The sequence below is a fragment of the Liolophura sinensis genome, chromosome 1 (genome assembly GCF_032854445.1).
Source record: "Liolophura sinensis isolate JHLJ2023 chromosome 1, CUHK_Ljap_v2, whole genome shotgun sequence".
Classification (NCBI taxonomy): Eukaryota; Metazoa; Mollusca; class Polyplacophora; order Chitonida; family Chitonidae; genus Liolophura; species Liolophura sinensis.
The window spans coordinates 91,757,289-91,785,189 of NC_088295.1; the positions used below are offsets into that span (position 1 = coordinate 91,757,289).

At 39.9% G+C, this 27,901-nt stretch overlaps 1 protein-coding gene across 3 annotated transcripts; it reads left to right on the forward strand.

The window, feature by feature from the left end:
• Nucleotides 1–1,118: 1,118 nt before the first annotated feature.
• LOC135481725 (dixin-like) lies at nt 1,119–26,969 on the forward strand. 3 transcript variants are annotated; one of them, XM_064761389.1, is made up of 19 exons: nt 1,119–1,264; nt 3,393–3,654; nt 8,841–8,970; nt 9,775–9,900; nt 10,245–10,384; nt 10,518–10,618; nt 11,090–11,319; nt 11,989–12,134; nt 13,078–13,158; nt 15,980–16,084; nt 17,562–17,666; nt 17,990–18,043; nt 18,475–18,621; nt 19,998–20,117; nt 20,649–20,801; nt 21,158–21,236; nt 23,146–23,257; nt 23,409–23,517; nt 23,905–26,969. In XM_064761389.1, exons 2-19 carry the CDS (start codon nt 3,442–3,444, stop codon nt 23,983–23,985), a joined length of 2,232 nt encoding a protein of 743 aa, XP_064617459.1. In that variant the 5' UTR covers nt 1,119–1,264; nt 3,393–3,441; the 3' UTR covers nt 23,986–26,969. The 3 variants fall into 3 exon arrangements, with proteins under 3 accessions (XP_064617459.1, XP_064617461.1, XP_064617460.1); XM_064761391.1 differs by having other exon boundaries at nt 19,998–20,111; XM_064761390.1 differs by lacking the exon at nt 1,119–1,264 and having other exon boundaries at nt 3,212–3,654.
• The last annotated feature ends 932 nt before the right edge of the window (nt 26,970–27,901 follow it).

Genomic DNA, 27,901 nt, shown 5'->3' on the forward strand with positions numbered 1-27,901 from the left:
AAATCGCAACCAAACTGTAATGGACGGATACTTGTGACCAGCACAAGTTTTGCACAAAGTTTTATCAAAATTCGTGCATATAACGTTTTCCGTAAATTTGATTACTTAGAGTCAGACATCTTTTACTGTAGCAATCGTGAAGAATCGTTTGAAATTCCCGAATCTCTATTAAAATGGATCAGCACCAAATATAATGGGTCGCCAAGGCCAAGCTGTGCACAAAGTGTTATGAAAATATTCCTTCATAATTTCCTTACGACGCCTGGTAATGGTAAAGAATCTATATCCGGATCACCATCAAGCTGTAAAGTACATATAATAGAATGACGAAAGTTATGGGAGCTGTAAATTTCCATGTAATAATAGAATGACGAAAGTTATGGGAGCTGTAAATTTCCATGTAAGTGTTGTCTTTTGTGGGCAGGTACTTAAAGGTACGATGAAACCCAGACACTAACAGTATTCCAAATACGGCAATATCATATACACAATTTGTATGATTTGTCCGTCGATCCTGTATATGCAGGGTACGCCTAATCAAATCTTCTAATATCTACAAATAGGACATTTACTTCTTCTGATATTGTGTATAGGCAGGCGAGATTAATAAACTGTACATTTTTTCCCTTCGTACATGTACGTTGGAAATGTCGGCCAGCAACCCACGGACTGTTGTGGGTTTCCTCCAAGCTGTGCCCGGTTTCTTCCCACTGTATGCCTAATGATGTCCGCCGTCGTACATATATACGCCTAAAGTGAAATATATTCTTGAGTACGGAGTAAAAGTCCAATCAAATAAATAAATACACTTATTTTTTCCCTTGACTTGAAGAATTTTTTGTGTACGTCCTATATGTTTTTTTGTGTGTCAGTTATATATATGAATCATTTGACAGATTATATCACATTGATAGCATACGCCACATGTAGGCCTAGTGTATACATGTCCACTTCATATGTACATGTAGGTCCATGGGATATGTGCACCAAGACCTATATGGCAGAGATTGCATCGTAGTAGAGCGAAGAGACGCAGTGACGTCGAAGCTGAGCTGATTAGCATTGCTCCTCTGGGATGATTCAGTGTTCAGCCTGTAGAAACCACTTCCCTAGTTTTAGCATCATCCGATGCCAGGCCGGTCTCAATCGATTGGACCCCGACAAGTCGCCATCTTGAATGTTTTGACATATCGGGTTTTGTGTGTTGGGACGGCTAAACACTGGGCACACGCTGACACATCTCGCCGGCGATGTCGATTTTCAGGTAATGTGTTAGGATCATTTCATATTGTGGATCAGCAGCACTGCAACACCAGTTATCAATAGTCTATAAGTCAATAAGAATAATAATATGCCAGACTCTCAGCAATATATGTACGTGTGATGGCAACAACAACAACACCATGTGAAACTTCCCCGACACTTGCTGTGATGAGCGTGCAGACATCAACAGCTAACTGTGGCTGTCCGAAGTTTGCTTTCTCAATCTCTTTGCTTTCATTATTCTAGCCCAAATATTTAAGGTGTGATCTTTGTGATGTCATCGTGTTTGTGGATGTGACTAGCTGTTTACCGATCATGCTGCCGACAGCTGGGCCATGCAGATCGCTGGGACTGTCTGGGACGCTTTGCGAGGTCGCTAGCTGTATTTTAATTACTGGCATGAAGTAATAGGTAGGTCTGTATCTTTGTAGGACAGTGGTTACGATTGATTATCAGTAGATGCACAGACAGAGGTGTGTAAATTTAAGGTGAACCTCAACCGTGACCACTGGAGTAGGTGATCAATGTGATAAAGATAGCTGTTCACTGGTCAACCAGTAGTGAACATGAAGATGTATCACTACCTTAGTTTTGTGAGCCGGTTGCAGCTCCTTAGTGTAGCGTTTATAGGGAGATAAGTGTCAACAGGATGGGAAAAGAGCATGAAATTGAGCTTCTGATCTCATACTCTACATCTGGGCTAATTGTTGCTTTTGATTGGATAGACATGTTTAAAAAAAATGAGCTTCTTTAGCAATTGGGCACTCAGGTGTGAAATGAGTTGCCATTGATCATGTCAGATGTGCAGTGTTTGCATCAGTGACCTACAGGTAGCATATACAGATCTATCTGGCTCATCCAATTGCGCAAGTGTATGTTTAATGTATAAGCTTACATATACATTAATGCATGGGTATGCATGTGATAAGTACCAGTATTGTGCTTGACTACAGGTGTTGCCAGGCCTAGCTCTGGTCTTATGCGACATCAAATGTCCAGTGAGTATAGTCAGATCTCTTTGTGCTAATCCAACTTGTGTACTTCTGAGACCGGTGCTGTAGTGCCTTCTATGAAGTGAGTGTCACAGTTACCATGCAGCCTCATTGTAGTATACATGTATACATGTGTGCATTAATGGGATTTTTATCCATGTGAATATTTGAAATGAGAGTTGGGGTGTAAGACATCCAGGTATAAGGGTAACCTGAAGGTCCTATAATGGTGTATTGCACTGTGCATATGGGCATCCAGCACAAGTGAAAGACCAGGTGCTGTGATACTACAGGATATGTCCATACCTGTTCAAGTCATATCAATAGCATTCAATGTTTATCTCCTGTCTTTATTACTGGACAAAAGGAGTGGCTTCGCCCAAGTGACCTAGTTTAGGAGAAACAATGTCTCGGCCCTATTTTTTCAAATCTTATTTTGAAATTTGGTATCATATCTGAAGATATTTTACATGAAGGCATGTACATTTATATATGTGTCCTTGGGTATTTGTGTACATAAGTAACGCTGTACCATCAGAGAAGAATCAAGCTGTACATGATTAAATTCCTCAAAACCCATTGCATGTGATCTTGCTATAAATTCTTGAGTTAGTCCAGGCTTTTATACGAGCAGATTTTCATTGCTAAGCAGAATATGTTAACAGTAAGATTACTTGTTGGCCAGTGTATTTAAGCTTGACTCAGGGTTAGGAGATGATGCCAAGAGAGGATGACTGATTTCTCTGTTCTAACTTCAGGCTGACCTCAGCCTCTGTACTGGATGCAGCCTGTTGTGATTGTGAGACTGACAGCTGTCTTCCATGCCATCCTGGCATCCAGTTTACTGTGTTATAATTTTCACTACAGATACAGTACATGTAGACTGTACCAGCTTCTCTTACCAGTACTATTATCAGGAAGGCAAATCTCAGTTTTTGGGAACACTCATGTTAGTGATGCCAAGCTGTGAGAGGACACCACCAATACAGGGCCTCAGGAACAACAAAAAAAGTGTCAACAAAGCGTACACGTGATACAGAAGTTGATTCCAAAAGGAGGACATCTCTGGGCCGTCTTCAGTGGAGCACATCAGTTGTGACATACATCTGACAGGGCAGGGACTATTTTCTGTTGCAGCACTGAAGATAAAAAAAGTGGTGAAAGTGTTACCAGTGGACAATGATACATGTGGCTTTGGGAGAAATATTACTGTGGGTCAGTGAAAATAACAAGTGCTTATCCCTTCCCCTTGAGCAGTCAGTCTACACCACCAGGGACCATTGATTATTCCCGTCCTGGCGGAGCAGCAGTGAGGATGGAGTATGACCCAATCAAGTCCCCAGACTCGTCCATGGACAGCTCCATGGAGGGCATGTCTCATTCCTGGGTGGAGTGGACAGTAAGTTAAAACTTCCATCAGTAGCTACTTTCATTTATACCTTTCCCATTGCATGCGTTACCGTGTAGTGTACTCAGACCGTTTGTGTACACGAATGATACATTTATGTACACGTGGTATGATCATGTGAAAACAATTCATATACATATATATATATGTGATATGATAACGTGATAAACAATTCATATACATACATGTATGTGATATGATTATGTGAGAAACAGTTCATATATATACATCTATGTGATATGATTACGTGAGAAACAATTCATATACATACATGTATGTGATATGATTATGTGAGAAACAGTTCATATATATACATGTATGTGATATGATTATGTGAGAAACAATTCATATATATACATGTATGTGACATGATTACGTGAGAAACAATGCATTTACATACATGTTCATGTATAAAAAAGGATCATTGTACTAAATTGCATGTACACGGAACTATTTTTTTCTCACACAGATGACTACGTCTATCCTACGACATGAAAATTTTCATTCTGCACAAATAGGCAGATCACTGTTATGTTTCAGTGTTAAAAACTCATTTTAAGTCTCTACTTGTGGTTACCGTCTTGACAAATGGTAAACGATGTACAACTCCTACTGTTATTTCTTATATGTGACTTACATTTTTTATTGAGTCATTAATTAAATGGGTGAGGCGTGGGATCTCTGGGGTATGGTGACGGAAGTGGGATCCGTCTGGTATCGTGATGGAAGTGGAGTGAACTTTGTTATTCCCTTCTTTATAGTTTGAGTGTATCACTTCTCCCATAACCTGGTCAGATCACATTAAATGGTGTGGCAAACAGACATCTCTAAACATTGGATAACTTGAGTTAAGAAAATGTTCTGGAATGATCAATGAAATTTGTGTTGAATGATCTACCACTGGGCCTTAAGTTACCAGTACCTTTTGCCCGACATGATATTTTCCTCCCAAAACTCACCATTTCTCTTTGATCTTACAAGAAAATTTCATATTTATTGGACTTGGTAGGCATTCCTGTTGCCTGTCCATCATAGCTTGCAGCCCTGTTAGTTTATCCAGGGCTGTCCCTCACTGCAGCCTGTCACCTGACCTAATACGCAGTACAACAAGCCAATTGGATGAGCAAACAAAGCCCGCAAGATCTAACACCTTCCTCACATTTGTGACATTGGTTGAGCTGGACCTTGCTTGAAAGTGGGCTTGGCCTAGACTTATTTGCATTTTTCACATTGTTTGTTTGTTTGTTTGTTTTCACATCCTCCTTCTAGTGGCGTAAGCCCAGCTTGAAGTTCTGTGGTATGTGATATAAAATATGGTGGAAGTGGGGGCTTACTGGACTACAAGAAGCATGTCACTTAACAGTATTAAATACAGAGTACATGTAATTCAAATTAGGTTGTCCCAAATTTTTTCTAAAGGTGTTGTTACTGATACATGTCAGTTTCAAACACTTTAGTGAAGAATGGATGAATCAGTATACCTTTACGCCACTTCCTTAATGTTTCAGCCATGCTGTATCGAGCATAAGTGAAGAAAATGATCAAATATTCTGTTGTTTTTTTGTGCTCAGAGTTATCGCTTCAGCTAGATCTAAGATCTGTTTCATAAATCCCAGCTTAGCTCTCAGAAATACATATATCTGTACTCTTGCATTACCTTACCTGGAACTTGGTCTGTTTGAGTGTTCTGTCCTCAACATGTCAATGCTGTGCTACAAAAGATGTTTCCTTTAATCCAAAAGTAATTTTGACTTAATATAATCTAGTTATACGGGAATAATAAAGACTATAATATCATACTTTAATAACACAAATATACCTGGTGCGTTGCCAGAAAGCCAAACATGGCTAACAGTCATTTTCGATTCAAGTCGTCTGCATTTGACATCGTGCAGAAGAAAGACGCTTGGATTGATACAAAAAAAATGTAGATCATTAAAATTGTGATTGATAACTTACTCAAAAACCTTAACATGTCATATTTGTTTTAATGTAATCATCAATAGGAACTATTTGCAACTTTTGTGAAAAAAGAAGATTATCTTGATTTCGTAAAGAATAGCCTAGTCCTAGTAATGGAGTCACATGATTCGAAAATGGTGGTTCGCAGAGTTCATATGCTGTTCATGTGGCTCTTACATTTGTCTGAATTGCGATATTATGGTTTTTAGAATTCCTTCATCATGAGGTGATATGAATTTGGAATTACTTCAGTTTATTAATTTTGATTGTTGTTTTACGCCATACTCAAGAATATTTCACTTAAATGACGGCAGCCAGCATTATGGTGGGAGGAAACTGGGCACAGCCCGGAGGAAACTCACGACCATCCACAGGTTGCTGGAAGACCTTCCCACTTATGGCCACAGGGAATTACTTCAAGGAACTTATTTTTGTAGCGCACAGTACAGTTGACATTTTGAATACACCGTAGGCAACAGAACCAAGTTCCAGGTTAGTGAAGGTAATGACTCCACGTGATTAACGTGGAATCTATGGGAACATGGCCAACCCTTCCCAGATGCTTGATTACAGCCTACATGTATGTACTTATTCATTGTAGCCTGTAAGATGGTGTTATGCAGATACTGCTTATGCTGAGGCTTACTGTTCAATTAACATCCAGTGCTATATACAATGTAGTGTACCTGTCTATGTTAATAACTTCAAGCTCTAAGTACCAAAGATTACACAGCTCCTTTGTGTCCCAACAACACCGTTGTGCTGAGGGAGGTTCTGTGATTGATGTACGATTGCATGTTATATTACCATGTTAATTCCCCTTTCAATATTGGCCCTGGATTAAACGTTAAATTTGGTTATAGTATTGTTACCACTACAGAAAACAACACTTGTCATAATACATGTCTACATATAAGATGGGCAAGGTGTGTCTTGACAAGGAAGTTCTGTTAAAATGCTTCTGACGTACAGACAGTTGCACAGAGTTAACGACGTACAGACAGTTGCACAGAGTTAACGACATATAGACAGTTGCACAACGTTAACACATAGTGTACTGCTGCATCACGTGTACTTTACATACTTACATACATGTACTTGGCTCACTGCCATATTTACCTGGTTGGCTTGTGGGTTAGGTGAGGTAAATAAAATGTCTAATCTTACTGTTTCACACCTACATGTGCAGGTGGAACAAGACATAATGAAATAAACCAGCTCTAAAGCTAATAAAGTGACGGAGTGTAAAGTTACTCACTATCGGTTCATGTACAAGATTATAATGAAGCCAATAGGCTCTGTTTGTGTAGTATTTTTATGTGTAATTTCAGGATTTCCTTGAAGTTCTTTCAATGGTGTACGTGTATAATGAGCTCATATACCTGTATAATGAGCTGTATACATCACATACCTGTGTAATGAGCTCATATACCTGTATAATGGGCTGTATACATCACATACATGTATAATGAGCTGTATACATCACATACTCATGTAATGGGCTGTATACATCACATACCTGTATAATGGGCTGTATACATCACATGTGTATAGTGGGCTGTATACATCACATACGTGTATAATGGGCTGTATACATCACATATGTGTATAATGATCTGTATACATCACATACGTGTATAATGAGCTGTATACATCACATACTCATGTAATGGGCTGTATACATCACATACCTGTATAATGGGCTGTATACATCACATACCTGTATAGTGGGCTGTATACATCACATACCTGTATAATGGGCTGTATACATCACATACCTGTATAATGAGCAGTGTACATCACATACCTGTATAATGGGGGCCACATACCTGTATAGTGGGCTGTATACATCACATACCTGTATAGTGGGCTGTATACATCACATACCTGTATAATGGGCTGTATACATCACATACCTGTATAATGGGCTGTATACATCACATACTTGTATAATGGGCTGTATACATAACATACTTGTATAATGGGCTGTATACACATATCTGTATAATGGGCTGTATACATCACATACCTGTATAATGGGCTGTATACATCACATACCTGTATAGTGGGCTGTATACATCACATACCTGTATAGTGGGCTGTATACATCACATACCTGTATAGTTGGTTGTATACATCACATACCTGTATAATGAGCTGTGTACATCACATACCTGTATAATGGGGGTCACATACCTGTATAGTGGGCTGTATACATCACATACCTGTATAGTGGGCTGTATACATCACATACCTGTATAATGAGCTGTGTACATCGCATACCTGTATAATGGGGGTCACATACCTGTATAGTGGGCTGTATACATCACATACCTGTATAATGAGCTGTGCACATCACATACCTGTACTGTTTAAGCTTCATGTCTACTGATAAGGTCTGCTTATATGTACATGTAGTTTTCATATGTGTACTTCAAGCACTTGTGCATGTACATGTAAAATTATTCTGTGAATAGTCAGATGGTGATATTGCACAAGTATATACATGTACAATCATATTTGTGAAGGATAGTCTTTATACTCACAAGCTTGCAGGGACATTTGGTTTTCTTGTAGTGCATATACACATGTACATAAAATGACTTGGTCTTTTCTGAGAAACAAGGAATACGACATACCTCTATATTGTTCAATGTTGTTATCAGCAACTGAAATGACTGAACTATGTGATGGTCCTAATAGTCTATAATGAAACCTTGTTTAATAATTTTCATACTGCATTTATTAAGTAACAGTCTGTAAACATCGTCACCTATTTATTTTTCTCAGTCCTTCTCCCATGCCATTGACTGCAAATGTCGCTTTATGAAAATCATATTCATTCATTCATGCATCTGATGTGCACATAATTACCAGTTTACACTAATCCAAATTAATGTTATGTGCTAGATTTATTTGAGCACAATGTAAAAACATCAATGAAATTTTCAGAAAGCCGAACTGCTCATTTTATTTGTTCAAATTTATCCACATCACAAGTATGTAATTTCACAAAACACATACATGTGATAGACGCATATGTACGTTTACCTCTGTTTCACTGATTGGCATTTCTTCCTGCATTACATTTACATGTTGGAATTTTTTGTTTGAAATCTTGTCATTATATTTCCTTATTGACCACCCTCATTACATATCTTGTTACATGGCCTTATTGACCACCTTCATTATATATCTTGTTACATTACCTTCAGAGACAGCTTCATGCCTACCTAGCCTGGGTCAATTCCCAGCTGAAGAAGAAGCCAGGCACGCGGCTTGTTGAAGATCTGCGACACGACATGAAGGATGGAGTGGCTCTGATTAACCTGGTGGAGATTGTAGGTGGGTGGTTTGTGACTTTAGTGAAGATGCAGCTTGTGATGATAGTGACAGGTTCAGCTTTTGATAGTGATAGGTGCAGCTTTTGAGGATAGTGATAGGTGCAGCTTGTAATGATAGTGATAAGCACAGCTTGTGATGATAGTGATAGGTGCAGCTTGTGATGATAGTGTTAGGTGCAGCTTGTGATGATAGTGTTAGGTGCAACTTGTGATGATAGTGTTAGGTGCAGCTTGTGATGATAGTGACAGGTTCAGCTTGTGGTGATAGGTGCAGCTTGTGATGATAGTGATATGTGCAGTTTGTGATGATAGTGATAGGTGCAGCTTGTGATGATAGTGACAGGTTCAGCTTGTGATGATAGTGTTAGGTGCAACTTGTGATGATAGTGTTAGGTGCAACTTGTGATGATAGTGATAGGTGCAGCTTGTGATGATAGTGACAGGTTCAGCTTGTGGTGATAGGTGCAGCTTGTAATGATAGTGATAAGCACAGCTTGTGATGATAGTGATAGGTGCAGCTTGTGATGATAGTGACAGGTTCAGCTTGTGATGATAGAGTTAGGTGCAACTTGTGATGATAGTGACAGGTTCAGCTTGTGGTGATAGGTGCAGCTTGTGATGATAGTGATAGGTGCGGCTTGTGATCATAGTGACAGGTTCAACTTGTGATGACAGTGATATGTGCAGTTTGTGATGATAGTAATAGGGACATGTAGAGCTTGTGATGATTGTATTTCATAGGTCTTTTGATTATAATAATAGGTGCAGCTTTTTAGTGCTGATTGATAGTGTGTTGGCTTTACAGGTGGGGAGAAGCTATCTGGCGTCCATATGTGCCCGTCTAACCTGACTGAGATGAAGGATAATGTGGAGAAAGTGCTACAGTTCATGTCTCTCAACAGAATCAAGATGCATCACATTGTGGCTAAAGGTGAATTACAAAGCAGTCTGCTTACACGTGCAGTACTGTCTGTCAGATATAGTAGTAGGAAACTGAAGTAAATATTTCTTTTTTTGGAGATATGAATCCTAACAAAGAAGGTAAATGATTGTACATGAGATTTCATCATTTGTGTTGTGTAATGATGGGTTGATGTATTAGTGGATTGATGAATATCCGCAATATTCATCAAGGAGAAAATCTGCACTCATGGAAGAAGTCAGTATTGATTGTTTTCGTTCTGTTCCCATGTCATGTTTCCATCAGATGAGTTAGAATGAAAACTGAAATCTGTTATAAGGTTGTTTTTGAAACTTTTCCATGTTTTCTTATAGACATTGTGGAAGGCAACTTGAAATCTGTGATGAGACTGATTCTTGCTCTAGCAGCTCACTTCAAACCCAAAAGTGTACGACAGTCTGGTTTTGGAGTTCGCTCCCCTGGCAAGAGCCCAAACGTAGCTAGCATTGCTCAGGTAATTGTCAGTAGATTCTGATTTTCTCAAGTTTTCCATAGCTTCAACCACACTATTTTTCAATGTTTATTCATTGGTGTACATGTAGTTGTTGTTTGAAAAAAGTGATGAAGCCTTAATTCTTGTGTTGCAGGGTGCAGTGGCCGCTTTGGCAGATGCAAGGCGAGATGTAGCACGAGCAGGCTCAACCCGATATCGCAGACGAGCGGCAGACAAAGACAGACATGATAGAAGGTGTGTAGAGCCCTATTTTCCCTGTTTATTGTAGTTGTTTTCCATGGTTACGTTTATTAAACTAGAGTGACATTAGGCATCACCTCAATCTAGTAAACTTTGCATCCAAAAAATATAGAGATCACTAAAAATTATAAAGGGATAAAAATGTTTACTTATATATTACTTATATAAGTAACTACAAAACAAGTCTACTAGTCCAATAATATGAAAATTTATGCAAAAATGTTGAATGTTATATACCTGGAATTATGTAAGTAGTTTTAGAAAGAAGAACCATACATGAAATATCCAGAGATAATTTGAAATTTCTATCTTTGACATGACCTTCAAGGTCTCTTATATTATGCAGGTGTACAACAACATCAGCATAAGTTCGTGGTTACATTGAATATTGTGTGACATACATGCACGTGTAAGTAGTGTGCTTCAGCATTTAGCATGCCTGTCTGTTTACATGCACCTCTGTAGACTGTATCGGGAAAGTAGTTCTGACCAGTGCAGTGATTCAGACCAAAGTTTCTCAGCCTGCGAGCGGCTAAGGCCTGCCCCTACAGGAGGTGACCACCACAGGGACATAGAGGGAGTGAGTGTGGACAGCGGATCGGGATCTCGGGGGAGTCCGGTGACCGGTGGAAGCCCCAGGAAAGACCAGCGAACTGGGGTAGTCAGCAAAAGTCGATCCTCAGACCATGTTCCGGGTAAACTCACTTGATTAAGTTACATCTGATTTCCTCCTCTGGTAAAGCCCACTGCATTCATGTGACTGCGATATTGGAAGAAGCAAAGCATAAAGCAGTAGAGTATGCCTCCTAATACGCCTTATTTTTGGTGTGAACCATTGGTGGTTCACTAGAGTTTTAAGCCTTTGCGTAAACACTGGTCACCATAACCCATAGTTCACATAAAAACTTTGCGCTGAAGATTCTCGTTTGTACATAGCAAACAAATCAGCAGTGAACTTTTAATATTGGGTAAGGTGTAGTTCAGAGCCAAGACGACATGTCCATAGCAAAATGCCTATATTGTAACAGAGCCTTCCAGTGAATAGTCGGCAGAACAAAAATACTTGCCAAAACCTATATGTCATGGGCAAAAATCGGGTGAAATACATTCGCTGTCCATGACAAAAGTTTTATCTCATTCCATGGCATGTATATATATGAGCGGTAATTCCAAGATACCTTGCTTTTGTGCCCTACTCACAATTGTCACAGCTACATTTAACATGTAAAGCCCTTGTTTTCCCACCCTGCGCATGCGGCCCTGTTAAACTCTTTGTGTGATAGCACATCAGCTGTCCATTTGTTGTCATTTTAAAAGAAACTGGTACTTAATATTTGTACTTCTGTTTATGTGTATGTTTGCAGCGAGCCACATCCCGGTTCCGGTGAGCCGCCGTGGGAAGGGGGAGAGTGTGGAGAGGGGCCAGTATGATGAGCTGATGAAGGAACATGAGGAGCTGGATAAACAGATGAGGGAGACGAAGAAACAGTTGATGATGCTGCAGGACCTGGTAACACACTCATTCATACCTGTGTATACACAATGAAATATTCTTCATTTATTGTCCCTAACTAACAATAATAATAGTAATATACCCTAGCACAGTTGATAAGTCAGATTCATTCCAAGAAGGAGGTGATTTTGTCATGTGGTTGTGATGTAAATGAGAAAAGAGGGCTGACTAAATATGAATATCATCAGGAAAGGACTTGTAATACTGCCCAACCATTTCTTTTAACTTTATGAAATCAACCCAATACCAGATGATCATATGGAATGTTTTTACCATTGTCTATTATGTCTGAAGAGGTCTTGATTCTGCTATGTCATGTTGTTAGCAAGAGCCACAGTTCACGGTAACGGTTCATAATGATCGTTGTGTGCCAATACTACATGGTACATGAACATGTGGGCATAGTGAAAGCTGAAACGTCACAAACCCTCTGCTACATAGGAAGATTTCCTGGTACTGGAGTATCATATTGCAGCTGTTGAGTGTAGGATATATGTTTTCACCTCATGGTATCATGTAATTGTGGTGCACCGTGTTACAGCTGTTGAGTGTAGGATGTACAGTTTTCACCTGTTTGTATCATGTAATTATGTTACAGCTGTTTAGTGTAGGATATACAGTCTTCACCTCTTTGTATCATGTAATTGTGGCCTAACATGTTACAGCTGTGGAGTGCAGGACATACATTCTTCACCTCTTTGTATCATGTAATTGTGGCATATCATGTTACAGCTGTTGAGTGTAGGATATACAGTCTTCACCTCTTTGTATCATGTAATTGTGGCATATCATGTTACAGCTGTTGAGTGTAGGATATACAGTCTTCAACTGTTTGTATCATGTAATTGTGGTGCATCATGTTACAGCTGTTGAGTGTAGGATATACAGTCTTCTTCTCCTGGTATCATGTATGAAGAGTTCCTGCTGTTTTGTGTTGCAGCTGTTACGTGGTCAGCTTCCAGATGGAGAAGAAAGCCCTACAAAGCTTCCCACAGAAGGATCTCCAAGCTCGGAACAAGTGGTGAGTTCTGCTCTACAGTTTCCCAGTGTTGTGAGAGTGCAGCAGATAATTATACATGATGGCTGCACATACATTTATGATAGTACTCATAGCTGTTCAACTGGTTGAGAGATATCTCGCTGATGGATATTCGGGTCATGTCTATTTTGTTAACATATGACTGTCACCTCCATATTTCAGTGCTCCACTCAGAATTGTATGGACCATTTTCACTAGCATTGTCATGGTTACCTGATGTTTTAGCACCTGTCTGTCTGACAGGAGCTCTGCAGTGGGCTATGTCGGTGTTGTGATGGACAAATCAATACCTGTTCTCCCTGCCTGCTTGTATTGTCATGCTTACCTGATGTTATAGCACCTGTGTTTGTCTGACAGGAGCTCTCCAGTGGTCTGTGTCACTGGTGTGATGGACAAATCAATACCTGTTCTCCCTGCCTACTTGTATTGTCATGCTTACCTGATGTTATAGCATCTGTGTTTGTCTGACAGGAGCTTTCCAGTGGTCTATGTCACTGGTGTGATGGACAAATCAATACCTGTTCTCCCTGCCTACTTGTATTGTCATGCTTACCTGATGTTATAGCATCTGTGTTTGTCTGACAGGAGCTTTCCACTGGTCTATGTCACTGGTGTGATGGACAAATCAATACCTGTTCTCCCTGCCTACTTGTATTGTCATGGTTACCTGATGTTATAGCATCTGTGTTTGTCTGACAGGAGCTCTCCACTGGTCTATGTCACTGGTGTGATGGACAAATCAATACCTGTTCTCCCTGTCTACTTGTATTGTCATGCTTACCTGATGTTATGGCACCTGTGTTTGTCTGACAGGAGCTCTCCAGTGGTCTATGTCACTGGTGTGATGGACAAATCAATACCTGTTCTCCCTGCCTACTTGTATTGTCATGGTTACCTGATGTTATGGCACCTGTGTTTGTCTGACAGGAGCTTTCCAGTGGTCTATGTCACTGGTGTGATGGACAAATCAATACCTGTTCTCCCTGCCTACTTGTATTGTCATGCTTACCTGACGTTATGGCACCTGTGTTTGTCTGACAGGAGCTCTCCAGTGGTCGGTGTCACTGGTGTGATGGACAAATCAATACCTGTTCTCCCTGCCTACCTGTATTGTCATGGTTACCTGATGTTATAGCATCTGTGTTTGTCTGACAGGAGCTTTCCAGTGGTCTATGTCACTGGTGTGATGGACAAATCAATACCTGTTCTCCCTGTCTACTTGTATTGTCATGCTTAATTGATGTTATGGCACCTGTGTTTGTCTGACAGGAGCTCTCCAGTGGTCTATGTCACTGGTGTGATGGACAAATCAATACCTGTTCTCCCTGCCTACTTGTATTGTCATGGTTACCTGATGTTATAGCATCTGTGTTTGTCTGACAGGAGCTTTCCAGTGGTCTATGTCACTGGTGTGATGGACAAATCAATACCTGTTCTCCCTGCCTACTTGTATTGTCATGCTTACCTGATGTTATGGCACCTGTGTTTGTCTGACAGGAGCTCTCCAGTGGTCGGTGTCACTGGTGTGATGGACAAATCAATACCTGTTCTCCCTGCCTACTTGTATTGTCATGGTTACCTGATGTTATAGCATCTGTGTTTGTCTGACAGGAGCTTTCCAGTGGTCTAAGTCACTGGTGTGATAGACAAATCAATACCTGTTCTCCCTGCCTACTTGTATTGTCATGCTTACCTGATGTTATGGCACCTGTGTTTGTCTGACAGGAGCTCTCCACTGGTCTATGTCACTGGTGTGATGGACAAATCAATACCTGTTCTCCCTGCCTACTTGTATTGTCATGCTTACCTGATGTTATGGCACCTGTGTTTGTCTGACAGGAGCTCTCCAGTGGTCTATGTCACTGGTGTGATGGACAAATCATTACATGGTCTCCCTGCCTACTTGTATTGTCATGCTTATTTGATGTTATGGCATCTGTGTTTGTCTGACAGGAGCTCTCCAGTGGTCTATGTCACTGTTGTGATGGACAAATCATTACATGGTCTCCCTGCCTACTTGTATTGTCATGCTTACCTGATGTTATGGCATCTGTGTTTGTCTGACAGGAGCTCTCCAGTGGTCTATGTCACTGGTGTGATGGACAAATCATTACATGGTCTCCCTGCCTACTTGTATTGTCATGGTTACCTGATGTTATGGCACCTGTCTTTGTCTGACAGGTGCTCCACAGAATCATTACCTGTTGTCCCTGGCTATTTGTATTGTCATGCTTACCTGATGTTATAGCACCTGTGTTTGTCTGACAGGAGCTTCACAGTGGTCTATGTCAGTGTTGTGCTAGACAAATCAATACCTGTTCTCCCTGCCTGCTTGTATTGTCATGCTTGCCTGATGTTATAGCCTGTGTGTTTGTCTGACAGGAGCTCCACAGTAATCTATGTCAGTGTTGTGCTAGATAAATCAATACCTGGTCTTCCTGCCTGCTTGTATTGTCAGACTTACCTGTTGTTATAGCACCTGTATTTGTCTGATGGGCACTCCACAATGGACTATGTCAGTGGTGATAAATCAATACCTGGTCTTCCTGCTTGCTGGTATTGTCATGCTTATCTGATTTTATAGCACCTGTATTTGTCTGACGGGCACTCCACAATGGACTATGTCAGTGGTTTGCAGGACAAATCAATACTTGGTCTCCCTGCTTACTGGTATTGTCATGCTTATCTGATGTTATAGCACCTGTGTTTGTCTGATAGAAGCTCCACAGAGTCATTCTCTGGTCTCCTTGCCTACTTGTATTGCTATACTTACCTGACATTTTTACACCTATGTTTGTGACAGGTGATACTGAAAAGTCAGCTACAGCAGTCTACCTTGTTCTGTGAAGACATCAAAGAGGAGTTGTCCAAGAGTAAGAATGAGTGCCTCCGTTTACAGGGAGTCAAGGTACGTCTAATCCCTTTGCTCTCTTCTGCAGTCACATCCTAGGCTAACAGAGCTAGAAATTTTTTTTTAAAACTGCCTTTGGCATAGGCAGGTAGACTTTTTTGTACTTGTCACCTATAGGTATCTACCTGTACCCATCAGTCTGACTTTCAGAAAGTCTATTCTGTGCTAGCACTACCGATCGCCATTGTCGGATTTTGCGAACATAATTTAAGTTTGGCGAAATTATTTTCTGTCAACATCATCACCTTGGCAGAGCAATAACAGTCTACAGTGTTAAACGAATATTTGGTTTTAGTAGCACTTTCCTTTTTATTTAATGTTCTGTCTGGAGCGGGACTTCTGCACAGTCAATCATCAAATTGAAACTTACTTGTGGGAGTTAAGTCTGTACTTGGGTACGCATGGGCTTCCCATTCAAGGAGAACAACAGAGGAAAAGCATCTGGTCTGTGTGTTTGGATTTATATGTGCGTGTCTTTTGATATCCTTTACACCTGTGGCGACACGCGTAGTCCTTAAGCAGGAAAAAGTTAGCAATGCAGTCCTAAAGATGTACATTTTTGGGGGGATAGGAACAGACCGGGACTATAAATATTAACTTCACGTTTTATTATTTATTTATTTGAGTGGTGTTTCACGCTGTACTTAAGATTTCATTTATATAACAGTGGGAGACTCCTGATCCATGCATGACACTTCAAATTTGGATTGATTCACTGCTCTGTGTTGACTGTCATCTAGCTCAGATTGACCGCCACTTGTTGACGCTGTTCATTCCATCATAACTGCATGTGGAGCTCTTAAAATGACTTCTTGCAGATCTAATTTTGCCATTGCTATGACAACCGAAGATCGTTCTTCAAGATTGAATCTATTTTTGGTCTCGCAGTTGAAAGCGCCAATATGATAGGTTCGTTGACGATGGCCTTGTCCACTAAATGACGTCCCAGCAGTGCTGATATGTTGGGCCAAAAATGACGAATGTCTTGCAACAACATTTTGATTATGAGAACGCCAAGTAAATATACAGACCTTACATACAAACATGCATGGATGATGACTTAAACATGATTGTAAACTTATTGGGCCTACCTGTCGCTGCGACAGGTGAATTTTTTTGTTACCTTTCATCTGACAGTTAGTCAGATGTTATCTTGACCACTGGCCCGATATCTGTTATGTTTGTCGATGCTCTCTTCCCCTCCTGCCAAACATTTATAATATTAAATGTGCTGGTAGGTAAACTACTTGAGTACTTGCTCTGAATTTAAGCTTCTGAAAATTTCTGGGAAACATGTAGTTGTCCTTTATTCTGACTTTCAGTGAGATGTTTAACTCTACCCGTTTTGTTTTGTTTGTGAGCCATATGTTTAATGTTTGTCAGATGAATAACATATGTTGCTCCAGGTATGCATGTATATCTAATTCAGATGTTGTGATCATAGCCCTGTTTAATTTTGACTTGATGCTTTCAGGCTGGATTACAACAGAGACTGACAGAACAGGAGAAAGTTCTTCTCCAAATGAAAGCAGAGCTGTTGAGGAAGGGATTTGATCTGCAGAATGTGGAATCGGAAAGGGTTTGTAAACAATGAAGGAAGGATTGGGGCAATATAACGCCACACAGGCAATAGTTCAATCATATTATGTGCATAACGCCACACAGGCAATAGTTCAACCATATTATGTGCATAACGCCATATTGGCAATACCCATATCACAGTGAGAACATGGGACATTTGTAACATTGCTATTCAGTCAAATTCCTAAACATAGGTTCTTTCTTCACATTTTTTAACAGAAATGTTGTCTTACTGTTTTTAATGAACAGTATAACTTATGACCAATATTTTGTAATAATTTGTACGAACACGTATATAGGTCTGTGTGTTCATCATTACAGGATGAGATGCAGAAGCTATTACATGATAAGGACAAGATTATTGCAGATCTAAAGGTGAGTAGGCATACCTATCAAGGGAGAGGTGTGTGCAGCTAATCAGGAGAGATAGAGCCTCTGATAATGTTTTTGTATTCTGACTTTCAAACAGGCCACAGGAAGGGGTCAAACAGATCAGTGGAAAATATGTGGTGTTTTCTAGTTGAGTTAGCACTGGTATGGAAGTTATTCTCTTGAAAGAGACTACTGCGACAGCCTAGCCTTCATCAGGCAGATGTGCAGGGGCCAATGGCCATCGTATTTCCTGAGTTGTCTGACTACCTTTTTTTTATCCATTTAGTTTGTCAAAACTTGGCTAGTATTGTCAGTTTAATTACCTCTCAATCCAAACTCCCATCTGCGTCTCACAGTTGGAAATGTTAGAAGAGACACGGAACTTACAGTGCCGGCATAAAGGGTTTGGTATACTCTCCATGTTTTTGTTTCAGACAAGCTTATCAACAAAGGACCACAGAGTAGATAAGTTACAGAATGACTTGAAGTATCAGCTCCAGGAGAAAGAGTCAATCAGCAAAAACCTCAAATCCCAGGTCCATGATCTTCACAGCAGATTGAAGACTGTTGGAGAGACAGAGGTACATACTAGGGGACAAAAAGAACAAACGAGAGGACAAAGTTAACAAACTGGTGAACAACTGAAATAACTGGGGGACAAAATGAACGAAAGGGGGAGATAGAGAACAAATTGGCACAGTGTTAATATATCTATGAGGTGGAGTCAAAGAAATGCATGTTTGTTAGGTTAGGGAGAGTTTAAGTGGAACATTGTACAAACTGGAGGGACAGTGGGTACAAACATGGAGACAAAGAGTACAAACTGCAAATCATGTACAAGTAAAAGGCAAAGTGTACAAACCATGAGCAAAGTGTGTAAACCACGTGTACATATAGAGGCCAAAGTGTAGTCTATAAAGTACAGTTCAAAGTGTATAAGTCGGAGAACAGAATGCAACAGACTAGAGCACAAAGTGTACAAACTATGTACAAAGGGTGTAAACCATGTGTACATGTAGAGGACAAAGTGTAGTCTATAAAGTACAGTTCAAAGTGTCTAAGCCAAAGAACAGGATGTAACAGACTAGAGCACAAAGTGTACAAACTATGTACAAAGGGTGTAAACCATGTGTACATGTAGAGGACAAAGTGTAGTCTATAAAGTACAGTTCAAAGTGTCTAAGCCAAAGAACAGGATGTAATGGACTAGAGCACAAAGTGTACAAACTATGAGCAAAGTGTGTTAATCACGTGTACATGTAGAGGACAAAGTGTAGTCTATAAAGTACAGTTCAAAGTGTCTAAGCCAAAGTACAGGATGTAACAGACTAGAGCACAAAGAGTACAGACTAGGAGACGAGGCAGGGTACAAACAAAGAGATACCAGAGCTGACATCGGCAAAACACATGTAGGGAAGGTAATTATGAAGGGCGAAATTGACATTTAATGGAGAATTATAGATATCAGTAAATGAATTATTAATTCCAATAAATCATTTGTCAATATTGATAAATTGTGGTATTTAGTTATACCAATAAATCATTTGTCAATATCGCTAAATGGTGGTATTTATTGATATCAATAAATCATTTGTCAATATCGATAAATGGTGGTATTTATTGATATCAGTAAATCATTTGTCAATATTGATAAGTTCTGGTATTTATTGATATCAATAAATCATTTGTCATTATCAATAAATCTTGGTTTTTATTAATATTGATAATGAATTAACCATATTGATAAATTGCTGTCATTTATTGATATCACTGATTCATGTATTGATTGGTAACAATAAATACTTATTGCTATTGATAATTATTTATTTATATCTGTAATTTAAATTTTAATTTAGCCTGTCATAATGAATATGTTGCGTCGTGTTGTCAGTTATGTACATATGTCTTTATATAATGATCACAAATCTGTATTTCATGAGATTTTATTTTGTCATAGGCCAGTCTCTCAGCAAGAGTGGCTACACAAGATAAGATGATGGCCAAGTTGGAGGGGAAGATCTTGAAGACTCAGATAGAGGGTGGTGCGGGTTCCAACAGATCGTCTGCATTGGTACATGTAAATACCCTTCCTCATTTGCTACTGACTGGCAACATGATCAAGTGTCCTACACATAAGGTTTACTATCAGGAAAACCTGAAGGTAGTGAGGTTTAACATATGGGGTTAGCTAACAAAACAGAGGATAGGGGAATAATCAAACCCAATTAGTCTGCTTACCAGTGGGGTATCGTGTGTGATTTCTGGACTATGTGAGGGTCAGTGATTTACTCAGGGCACATTGACTTCCTCCACATCATCTCTGTCATGTGAGTGAAAACATTCTGGAGTATGGCATTAAAACATCAATTATTAATTAAATAAACCAAAACCTGATGGGAGGGGTAGAAGAAAATGTTTTACCAGAATAACGGGAAGGAGAAAGTCTTGTGTAACGTGGTTATTGGATAGCCATGTACAGTAATGGCGCATTGTACTTCCCGCAGTGTCTCTATTTCTCTTATTACTGACCTAATTTTACATGTACCCAAAGGAGGAATGGTTTCTTTGCCGTCTGAATACTCACACATTGTTGCTTTTTTACTGTTAGCTAACAAATGCAGATGAACTGCAAGTTGTGCGAGACTCGTTGCAGAGTTTAAGAAGTGGGTTTCTTGGTGCAGACCCACACCAACACACAATAGACACGCTGGAACAGAGTATCTCTACCCTAATAGAGAAGTTACACACAGCTCACAGTCAGGTGGGTGACTTCAAGGGACCCAGTGCATTTAGTCAGTTATTGGTGTTTTTAAAGAAAATCCCAACTATTCAAACATGCCTGGTGTCATTTCAAGACATAAAGGTAAAATTTGGATGAAAATGCAAGATGCCACATTTTATCAGTCATGTTATGATGGCAATTTTCTGATAACAAAGATGAATTTCAGCACATATTATAAGGAGAACAACTACATATATGCTTATCTATCTTCAATATTGTAGACTTTTCCTTAATGCTGTACATGTAATATGGTTTGTCTGGTTCTGTCTGTGTGACCGCCAGTTGTGGCCATCTAATGTAATAATAGACTTACTAAGAATTATCGTACTTTTAAGAGTGGCTCAGCGGTAGATGGGTTGTCAAAGCGGCTGAACTTTGATTCAAAAGGAGAAGCCCACAGATCAAATCTTCCAGGTAATGCAGTTATCTTGTAAGATAATAGTGGTGAAGTGTAACATGTTTACTATTTGAGGGTATCTAGATTTGTGATGTGCTTTTCCCAGAGTGTTTGGTTGCCACTCCTCTTTACTACATTGTAACTATAGATTGACCACTTTGAAGAGTTCACTATAATGTGTCTGAATCTACACGTACCTGTATGGTGTAGTAAAACATTTTCTGAATCTAAATGTACGTGTATGGTGTAGTGTATGACTGGATCTACATGTACGTGTATGGTGTAGTGTATGACTGGATCTACATGTACGTGTATGGTGTAGTGTATGACTGGATCTACATGTACGTGTATGGTGTAGTGTATGACTGGATCTACATGTACGTGTATGGTGTAGTGTATGACTGGATCTACATGTACGTGTATGGTGTAGTGTATGACTGGATCTACATGTACGTGTATGGTGTAGTGTATGACTGGATCTACATGTACGTGTATGGTGTAGTGTATGACTGGATCTACATGTACGTGTATGGTGTAGTGTATGACTGAATGTACATGTACGTGTATGGTGTAGTGTATGACTGGATCTACATGTACGTGTTTGGTGTAGTGTATGACTGGATCTACATGTACGTGTATGGTGTAGTGTATGACTGAATGTACATGTACGTGTATGGTGTAGTGTATGACTGGATCTACATGTACGTGTATGGTGTAGTGTATGACTGAATGTACATGTACGTGTATGGTGTAGTGTATGACTGGATCTACATGTACGTGTATGGTGTAGTGTATGACTGGATCTACATGTACGTGTATGGTGTAGTGTATGACTGGATCTACATGTACGTGTATGGTGTAGTGTATGACTGAATCTACATGTACATGTATGGTGTAGTGTATGACTGGATCTACATGTACGTGTTTGGTGTAGTGTATGACTGGATCTACATGTACGTGTATGGTGTAGTGTATGACTGAATGTACATGTACGTGTATGGTGTAGTGTATGACTGGATCTACATGTACGTGTATGGTGTAGTGTATGACTGGATCTACATGTACGTGTATGGTGTAGTGTATGACTGAATCTACATGTACGTGTATGGTGTAGTGTATGACTGGATCTACATGTACGTGTATGGTGTAGTGTATGACTGGATCTACATGTACGTGTATGGTGTAGTGTATGACTGGATCTACATGTACGTGTATGGTGTAGTGTATGACTGGATCTACATGTACGTGTATGGTGTAGTGTATGACTGAATCTACATGTACATGTATGGTGTAGTGTATGACTGAATCTACATGTACATGTATGGTGTAGTGTATGACTGAATCTACATGTACGTGTATGGTGTAGTGTATGACTGGATCTACATGTACGTGTATGGTGTAGTGTATGACTGGATCTACATGTACGTGTATGGTGTAGTGTATGACTGAATCTACATGTACATGTATGGTGTAGTGTATGACTGAATCTACATGTACGTGTATGGTGTAGTGTATGACTGGATCTACATGTACGTGTATGGTGTAGTGTATGACTGGATCTACATGTACGTGTATGGTGTAGTGTATGACTGAATCTACATGTACATGTATGGTGTGGTGTTCAGTACAATTAACCAAACTTGCGGATGGTTGTGGGTTTCCCCTGGGCTCTGCCTGGTTTCCTCCCACCATAATGCTGGCTGCCGTTGTATAAGTGAAATATTCTTGAGCACGGCGTAAAACACCAATCAAATAGATGAATAAAATATAATTAACCAAAATACGTTTTCATCTATCTGTTACATATTCTGAAATATTGTCGATAATATAACCAAGAAACGTTACATATACTCTAGTTTTATTTCTTGTGAATGCCTTAACTTGGTTTCAATTTTGCCAGTCTAAACAAATATTTTCTCCCTTCAGGTTTTCCACTCAGTCGTTTAGATGAGTCCTCTATGAATGGTCAGGGTGGAACTAAAGTGCTATACTTCACAGACAGAACTGTTACCCCGTTCATGTGTACACTCCCTCAGAAGTAAGATCTTTTATTAATATACCTGTACAACCATTCTGTAAAAAAAGCCTACAGATGTGGTCTTCAGTCACCAGTATTTTTGTCAGAACTCAAGCCTTATGAATGACATACATGTTACAAATAAATACATTTGACTGTGTTGTTGTTCCAGATTAGGGGAAATAACTCTTGGGGACATTAAAAGGCTGCATGATCGACCAGGAAGATATAGATATCACTTTAAGGCACAGGATCCTGAGTTTGGAACAGTGAAAGAAGAGGTACATGTGAGCTAGTGGTGTTCATCTACTGCTACTCATATTGCTAGAGGAAACCCAGTACATTTTCCTCACTTACAATACATGTGTACCAGGCTCTCTATGTGTTATGTTGTAAATTCTGATAGAAATCAGTATTTGTTTGAGGAGCTGCAATCTTTGATGTTTAGATTAGATGTTAAATATTTAACAGATTGTTTTTTTACTTGAATTGGAGGGAAATTCTTTGTTGTACCAGACACAGATGTCTACTGCATATATTTATCTAAACTTGAATAATGCTTAACCAATGAAAACATTTTCATTTATATGAAAGATGCCTTTTTTTGCCTTCCTTCTTCTGGAGGACCATCATGACTCTTATGTGATATTGTTTACTTGACATTTCAGGTGTCATTTGACGAAGATGTGATTCCTGGTTGGGAGGGAAAGATTGTAGCCTGGATAGAGGAGGATACGGATGAACTGTGACTGAGATGAACAGTTCATGAAAGACTATGTAGTTTGTTGTGTGGGCAACTACATGTACATCAGCCCATTGAGGAACGGTTCATGAAGGGCTATGTAGTCTGTTGTGTGGGCAACTGCCTCAGCCCATTGAGGAACAGTTCATGAAGGACTGTGTAGTCTGTTGTGTGGGCAAGTACATGTACATCAGCCCATACAGGAACAGCTCATGAAGGACTGTGTAGTCTGTTGTGTGGGCAAGTACATGTACATCAGCCCATACAGGAACAGTTCATGAAGGACTGTGTAGTCTGTTGTGTGGGCAAGTACATGTACATCAGCCCATACAGGAATAGTTCATGAAGGACTGTGTAGTCTGTTGTGTGGGCAACTACATGTACATCAGCCCATTGAGGAACAGTTCATGAAGGACTATGTAGTCTGTTGTGTGGGCAGCTACATGTACATCAGTCCATTGAGGAACAGTTCATGAAGGACTATGTAGTCTGTTGTGTGGGCAACTACATGTACATCAACCCATTGAGGAACGGTTCATGAAGGACTATGTAGTCTGTTGTGTGGGAAACTGGTTCTGATGTACATGACATGGAGAGCACATGATCAGCCTAATAGTCTGATGTATGGAGAACTGGTTCTGATATACACGACATGGAGAGCACATGATCAGCCATGTAGTCTGATGTATGGAGAACTGGTTCTGATATACACGACATGGAGAGCACATGATCAGCCTAATAGTCTGATGTATGGGGAACTGGTTCTGATATACATGACATAGAGAGCACATGAACAGCCATATAGTCAGATGTATGGGGAACTGGTTCTGATATACACGACATGGAGAGCACATGATCAGCCTAATAGTCTGATGTATGGGGAACTGGTTCTGATATACATGACATAGAGAGCACATGAACAGCCATATAGTCTGATGTATGGGGAACTGGTTTTGATGTACATGACATGGAGAGCACATGAACAGCCATATAGTCTGATGTATGGGGAACTGGTTCTGATATACACGACATGGAGAGCACATGAACAGCCATATAGTCTGATGTATGGGGAACTGGTTCTGATATACACTACATAGAGAGCACATGATCAGCCTAATAGTCTGATGTATGGAGAACTGGTTCTGATATACACGACATGGAGAGCTCATGATCAGCCATATAGTCTGATGTATGGGGAACTGGTTCTGATATACACGACATGGAGAGCACATGATCAGCCTAATAGTCTGATGTATGGAGAACTGGTTCTGATATACATGACATAGAGAGCACATGAACAGCCATATAGTCTGATGTATGGGGAACTGGTTTTGATGTACATGACATAGAGAGCACATGAACAGCCATATAGTCAGATGTATGGGGAACTGGTTCTGATATACACAACATGGAGAGCACATGATCAGCCTAATAGTCTGATGTATGGAGAACTGGTTCTGATATACATGACATAGAGAGCACATGAACAGCCATATAGTCTGATGTATGGGGAACTGGTTCTGATATACACGACATGGAGAGCACATGATCAGCCATATAGTCTGATGTATGGGGAACTGGTTCTGATATACACGACATAGAGAGCACATGAACAGCCATATAGTCTGATGTATGGAGAACTGGTTCTGATATACACGACATGGAGAGCTCATGATCAGCCATATAGTCTGATGTATGGGGAACTGGTTCTGATATACACGACATGGAGAGCACATGATCAGCCTAACAGTCTGATGTATGGAGAACTGGTTCTGATATACATGACATAGAGAGCACATGAACAGCCATATAGTCTGATGTATGGGGAACTGGTTTTGATGTACATGACATAGAGAGCACATGAACAACCATATATTCTGATGTATGGAGAACTGGTTCTGATATACACTACATAGAGAGCACATGATCAGCCTAATAGTCTGATGTATGGAGAACTGGTTCTGATATACACGACATGGAGAGCACATGAACAGCCATATAGTCTGATGTATGGGGAACTGGTTCTGATATACACTACATAGAGAGCACATGAACAGCCATATAGTCTGATGTATAGCAGACTGGTTCTGATATACACGACATGGAGAGCACATGATCAGCCTAATAGTCTGATGTATGGAGAACTGGTTCTGATATACATGACATAGAGAGCACATGAACAGCCATATAGTCTGATGTATGGGGAACTGGTTCTGATATACACAACATGGAGAGCACATGATCAGCCATATAGTCTGATGTATGGAGAACTGGTTCTGATATACATGACATAGAGAGCACATGAACAGCCATATAGTCAGATGTATGGGGAACTGGTTCTGATATACACAACATGGAGAGCACATGATCAGCCATATAGTCTGATGTATGGGGAACTGGTTCTGATATACACGACATAGAGAGCACATGATCAGCCTAATAGTCTGATGTATGGAGAACTGGTTCTGATATACACGACATGGAGAGCACATGAACAGCCATATAGTCAGATGTATGGGGAACTGGTTCTGATATACACTACATAGAGAGCACATGATCAGCCTAATAGTCTGATGTATAGCAGACTGGTTCTGATATACACGACATGGAGAGCACATGATCAGCCATATAGTCTGATGTATGGGGAACTGGTTCTGATATACACTACATAGAGAGCACATGAACAGCCATATAGTCTGATGTATAGCAGACTGGTTCTGATATACACGACATGGAGAGCACATGAACAGCCATATAGTCTGATGTATGGAGAACTGGTTCTGATATACACGACATAGAGAGCACATGAACAGCCATATAGTCAGATGTATGGGGAACTGGTTCTGATATACACGACATAGAGAGCACATGAACAGCCTAATAGTCTGATGTATGGGGAACTGGTTCTGGTATACACGACATGGAGAGCACATGAACAGCCATATAGTCTGATGTATGGAGAACTGGTTCTGATATACACGACATAAAGAACACATGAACAGCCATATAGTCTGATGTATGGAGAACTGGTTCTGATATACACGACATGGAGAGCACATGATCAGCCTAATAGTCTGATGTATGGGGAACTGGTTCTGATATACACGACATAGAGAGCACATGAACAGCCATATAGTCTGATGTATGGGGAACAGGTTCTGATATATATGACATGGAAAACACATCAACAGCCATATAGTCTGATGTATGGGGAACTGGTTCTGATATACATGACATGGAGAGCACATGAACAGACATATAGTCAGATGTATGGGGAACTGGTTCTGATATACATGACATAGAGAGCACATGAACAGCCATATAGTCAGATGTATGGGGAACTGGTTTTGATGTACATGACATAGAGAACACATGAACAGCCATATAGTCTGATGTATGGGGAACTGGTTCTGATATACACGACATAGAGAGCACATGATCAGCCATATAGTCTGATGTATGGGGAACTGGTTCTGATATACACGACATGGAGAGCACATGATCAGCCATATAGTCTGATGTATGGGGAACTGGTTCTGGTATACATGACATGGAAAACACATGAACAGCCATATAGTCTGATGTATAGCAGATTTGTTCTGATATACATGACATAGAGAGCACATGAACAGCCATATAGTCAGATGTATGGGGAACTGGTTTTGATGTACATGACATAGAGAACACATGTATGGATAAGGCATGTGAAGTTTAAAGTCTGTGTACAGTACAGTATATTGTGAATGTGACCAGATTTACCAAACAGATCATTGCAACATGCTACCGCAAATGAAAATATTGAACCGTGTGTGTACATGTATGCAAATTGCCAATACTGTAACTTATTGGCTGTTTGCTTTCCATTGAATGTGAATGCTTCATGTTCTGGTGATGCTTTCAAATCTGATCTGGCTTTAAAAGAT